The sequence below is a fragment of the Morone saxatilis genome, unplaced genomic scaffold (genome assembly GCF_004916995.1).
Source record: "Morone saxatilis isolate NCDOM2014 unplaced genomic scaffold, NCSU_SB_2.0 Contig2, whole genome shotgun sequence".
NCBI classification, from domain to species: Eukaryota; Metazoa; Chordata; class Actinopteri; family Moronidae; genus Morone; species Morone saxatilis.
The window spans coordinates 27210096-27215196 of NW_023339762.1; the positions used below are offsets into that span (position 1 = coordinate 27210096).

The following is a 5101-nucleotide window of genomic DNA, read 5'->3' on the forward strand; positions in this document are numbered from 1 at the left end:
TGGATTCTGTGTTGGACTCTGTGTTGTGAACTCTGTGTTGTGAACTCTGTGTTGTGGAAAGCTACACTACAACCTGTTCACTCTCTGCTCACACACACTGATTATTATAGAGACAGAACAGGATTCACAATCTGACATATGGAAGCTTTACATACTGTAGATCTGACACCTGGATCTGTTGTTTAACAGTATTCAGACGTAGTATTCGATGTTGTGTGTCAGTGCTATGTAGACGGACCATATGGGACTCCTACGAGACAGATCTTTGCGTCTGAACACGCTGTCCTGATCGGGGCTGGTATCGGCATTACACCGTTTGCCTCCATCCTGCAAAGCATCATGGAAAGGTGAGCTCCTAGACTCTGATGATACCTGGTCACATCCTGGTTCCTAGTACAGTACCAGTACAGCATCCAACAGCCTCCTTCCTCCAAAAGAGAAACTACATCTCCCAGCATGCTTCAGATGAGTAGAGGAGGGCTGAATAGAGCATCAGTTCTTTTTTTACAACAACCCAACTCAAGGAGCACCTAAAGCTTTTTCCTGAGCTCTCTGCTGCATGGTATGGTTGAAATACATCAACACTACACAGCTTCTGTCTCTCAATATGCCGGGGGTCAGACGCATAGGTCAGAGGTAGAGTAGAGTAACAACAAGGCAATTCAAAGTGCTTTACATAAAACATAAAAGACATCAAAACAAAATGTAAAGGCAAAATCCAGCAATATAAAATGACATTTAAACACAATTGTAAATTTGCATGTAAATGTGTGTGTCGTCTGCATAATGGTACATATTTTGTATTAGTTTTCCATTATTGGAGCTAGAGGGAGCATGTAGATGTTGAATGAAAGAGGCCCCAGAATGGATCCTTGGGGAACTCCACAGGTTATTTTTGTCCGCTCAGATGTGTAATAAAAAGTACAATCAACATTCTTAATTCACAGAGTTTGATGAGAAAATATTTGTGAAAGAGCTACAATAGTCACAACGTAAGTGGACGGAAGAGGCCCCACAATTGTTATTGTCCAAATTGTTTTCAGTAGCATCCCAACGCATTTACTGACATTTAAATCTGATAATTTAACAGGATATAGTGGCTAGCTGATTGTGGTCGAATGTGTCACTGAGATCCAAAAATAATACCAAGACTGAAATTCTGTCATTGTAGGCCGATAAAAGAATTTATATGTATCTTTCTGTGATCCAGATACCGCAGGAGGAAGCAGAACTGTCCCAACTGTAACTACTCGTGGTGTGAGAACATTAAAGACAGCGACATGAAGTTACGCAAAGTAAGAAAACCCCACAGAGGATGAGTTGTTTCACTGCACACACATCAGGATGTAGTTTAATAAAGATGTGTCCTGCAGGTGGACTTCATCTGGATCAACAGAGACCAGAAGTCCTTTGAATGGTTTGTCAGTTTACTCACCAACCTGGAGATGGACCAGGCCGACGAAGAGCCAGAAGGTGAGTGAGAAAGCAGTGAGACAGAGAGACAGACAGGTGGAGAGAGACAGACAGACAGAGAGACAGACAGGTGGAGAGAGACAAATAAGAGGTCTAATGAGGCTCTGCTGCTGTCTCAGGTCGGTTCCTGGAGATGCACATGTACATGACATCGGCTCTCAGTAAGAACGACATGAAGGCCATCGGCCTGCAGATGGCGCTGGACCTGCTGGCCAAGAAGGAAAAGAGAGACTCCATCACAGGACTGAGGACCAGGACCCAGCCTGGACGGCCTGAGTGGGGGAAGGTGAGGACAATAATATCAAAAAACATCTATTTATTTTCATTATTAATTCATATAGGAATATTTTTGATTAATTAATCCTTTAACCGATAAAATATCAGGAAATTCAACCAACATTTGGTCAAAACTGTGTTTGGTATTTTTATTTGATAAAAGACTTCATTTTCAATCAATCAATATATTGCTTCAGCTTTACTCCAGTTTGTGTTTATTCAAATAAAATTAAAAATATCATTAGAACCACTTTGTATAAATCCCGCAGAAGAACCAAAACATGTCATGTTTGCTGGTGTTGCCCACTGTGGACAAACGCAGTATTGTTTCTACTGCCTCGTTTCTGGGATTTCCAATAGGAATCTGACCCGGTGGCAGATATTAAGAATAATAATGCCTTCCCACCAAACGTGAGGCGAATATTCGCCCTTTAACCTGTCTAACTGCGGCAGTTTGAGCCCAATAAACACTGATTTAATGTCAATAAACGGATCAATATGATGCTGAAATAACAACATCATGATGGTGATGTATAAAAAGTCTGAATAGCTAACAATTATGAAATTGCTTGTTTTCTGAATGGAGTTTGGTTGATCAGAGCTTTGCTAACGTTAATAATAATAAAACCTGTGTTTGTGTTTCAGGTGTTTCAGAAAGTGTCTGAGGAGAAAAAAGGGAAAGTTCACGTGTTTTACTGCGGCTCTCCGGCTCTGGCTAAAGTCATCAAAGCTCAGTGTGAACACTTCGGCTTCAAGTTCTACAAGGAGAACTTCTGAGTGTGTGTGAGTTTGTGTGTGTGTGTGATGTGTTGTGTGGTGGTAATGTTGTGTTGTGAGTTTGTGTGTTGTTTGTGTGAGTGTGTGTGTGTGTGTGCACTGTATAGAAATAAGTTATTTAACTCCAAAGAAATGTTGAAACCGACCACAGCAAAAAAAGTAACACAAAGTCAATTTTGTCAAGTTCAAAAAGATTCTTGATTAAGCAGCTTTTATTTTAAGTGATACTAACTTGTTAAAGTCAAAGAAATATTCCTGATTAAGTAGTTTATACTCTGTATTTTGTTTCCACTGTACAAATATAAATTATAAAATGAAGTCAGAGTCAATTAAAATGACTAAAGTTACTTGATCAACTTAAAATGTTCAGTGCTATCAGTTTCAAAAAGTTTTGAGTTAAATGAACTTATCTGGTTTTACTGTGTGTGTGTGTGTGTGTGTGTGTATGTGTGTGTCTCCATAGCAACCATCTGTGTTGTGTTTCCTGCCTGTTTGTAGAAGACGACATGTTAGCTGTTAAATCATATATGCACTGCTGTGGATTTACTGACACATTATTATTGTTGTTGTTGTTGTTGTTGTATTGAACCTGTGTAGATCTTGTGATGACTCTGTGTCTGTGTAGAGAATCAATCAGGTAATAAACTCCCTCTGATCTTCTTTCATTTGGATTGTTCCTTTATTTTTCCATCCCTCGCTGTTACAGGAGAAGAAGAAGAGACTTCAGGGTTGTAATTTATTTTTATTTTTTTATAAAATAAAAAAGTTCACCTTCTAGAGTAATATTTGTTTTTAATCAATGATTCGTCCCTACAGTTATGTATAGAGAGTGAGGGTCGTATTTCCAGGTTTGTCTACCATTTAAATGTAATAATGTAAACTATCTGTCTGTCTGTCTGTCTGTCTGTCTGTCTGTCTATCTAACTATTTGATAAATGATGTAAACAACATAATGCAGATCAGCCCCCAAACAACAAAGAACTGAACCCACAACGGTTTTATTATTATTATTATCACTTTCTATATAATGTGTCACTTTTACAGGATAATAACTTTACATCCATTAAATCTATAATGTGTATTATATATGTATATATGTGTATATTTCTCTAGAGCTCTGCTCTATATGGAGTTGATTCAATCAATAATCTATAATCAATAAACAGTCTATATGTTTAACTACATTAATTTGGTATTTGTTCATTTTACATTTTGATAAGGAATCAATTTTATATTCAGATAATATTGATTTTATTGAGATTAAATATTCTGTTTTCTCTCCGAACTCGACAAAAATAATTTATTATTAAAATAATTAAATTGTTGGACAGCAAAACAATGACTTATTAAATACAGTAAGAATGAATATTAATAATATTGATGAATGACATTTGGTGTTTTATATTTCTGGACTTTAAGATGTTATCCTTTTGTTATCCTTCGGATTTCTGTTGTTGTTTCTTTTCCTGTCTGAGTCCATAAATACAATCAATCCATAATTATTACCATGTTCATTATATTTTCTTTTTTTTATGGAAGTTTATTTATTTTTTAGTTCATAATTACTGGAATGAATTTGCTCACATCTTTAACGTATGGAAGCTTATTTCTGCCAATGAGATTCTGAGTCGTTATAATAAAATATTGACTTATTATATCAAAATAATGAGAAACTTTCTTAATGTTCTGATTTAATATCTCAAAATCACTTTAAGAATTCATTATTTTGAGATGCTAAATGCAGAAATGAGCTTCCATATTGAAGAGTCTTATTTCTTTAATAAAATCATAAAACAGCTCAGACTGATAGAGCGACCATTTACAGGCTTTGTAATCGATGCACGAGCAGCCTCTTTATTCCCCACATTCGCATTAACTGAAGGGTAATGTGAAAAGACGTGAACCATTAATAAACGCCCTGATAATATCTGTGTTATTAGTCTACTGGATCAGATCATGATCGTGTGTTTGTTGGAGAACGGAGCTCTGAGGTTCGGTGAGTTCGATCGGTTGAGCTCGGCGCTCTGTTGATAGCCTGTGTGCGAGCAGCTAGCAGCTAGCTAGTTACGCAGTAGCAGTTCGGCGTCGGCAGCTACTGAAACATCCGGATCGATGCGTCCAAAGCCCGCTTCAGTCCGCAGACAGCGCCCGGTGGACGCGCTCCGGTAGTGCCAGTGGACGCGCTCCGTTACCGTCGGCACCGAACACCGATGTTACAGTCCGACTGCTTTTATCCGCAGCGGCCACAAACAGTTAGCTTCCTGTTAGCTCCCTGTTAGCTTCCTGTTAGCAGCTGGATGAGGACTCCTCCGGCGGCCAGCGGCTCTCTGCAGGAAGGTAAGGCCGCTCAGCTCGGCTCAGCTCGGCTCTGCTCTCCTGCTCTGTGGCGGGAACGCTGCAGGGAAACTTTAATAATGTTTTTATGTTTAAATTCAACGTGAAGTTGTTTTTAACAGCGTTAGCTCGGCGGCTACATCCGGAATGTGGCTAACGTTAGCGGGCTGCTAATGCTAACTAATGTTAGCCAGAGGGAATCCCAACACACCCAGCTGATCAGTTATCGATCAGTTATCGA

At 38.7% G+C, this 5101-nt stretch overlaps 1 protein-coding gene across 1 annotated transcript in view; it reads left to right on the plus strand.

Moving 5' to 3' along the window:
- Positions 1-2544, plus strand: part of nox5 (NADPH oxidase, EF-hand calcium binding domain 5) — an 11356-nt gene extending 8812 nt beyond the window's left edge. Inside the window, exons 13-17 of the mRNA XM_035665748.1 lie at positions 223-347; positions 1211-1295; positions 1374-1473; positions 1593-1759; positions 2395-2544. Of these exons, the coding sequence (XP_035521641.1) occupies positions 223-347; positions 1211-1295; positions 1374-1473; positions 1593-1759; positions 2395-2526 (609 nt within the window). The 3' untranslated portion in view covers positions 2527-2544. The remainder of the gene's footprint in view (positions 1-222; positions 348-1210; positions 1296-1373; positions 1474-1592; positions 1760-2394) is intronic.
- The last annotated feature ends 2557 nt before the right edge of the window (positions 2545-5101 follow it).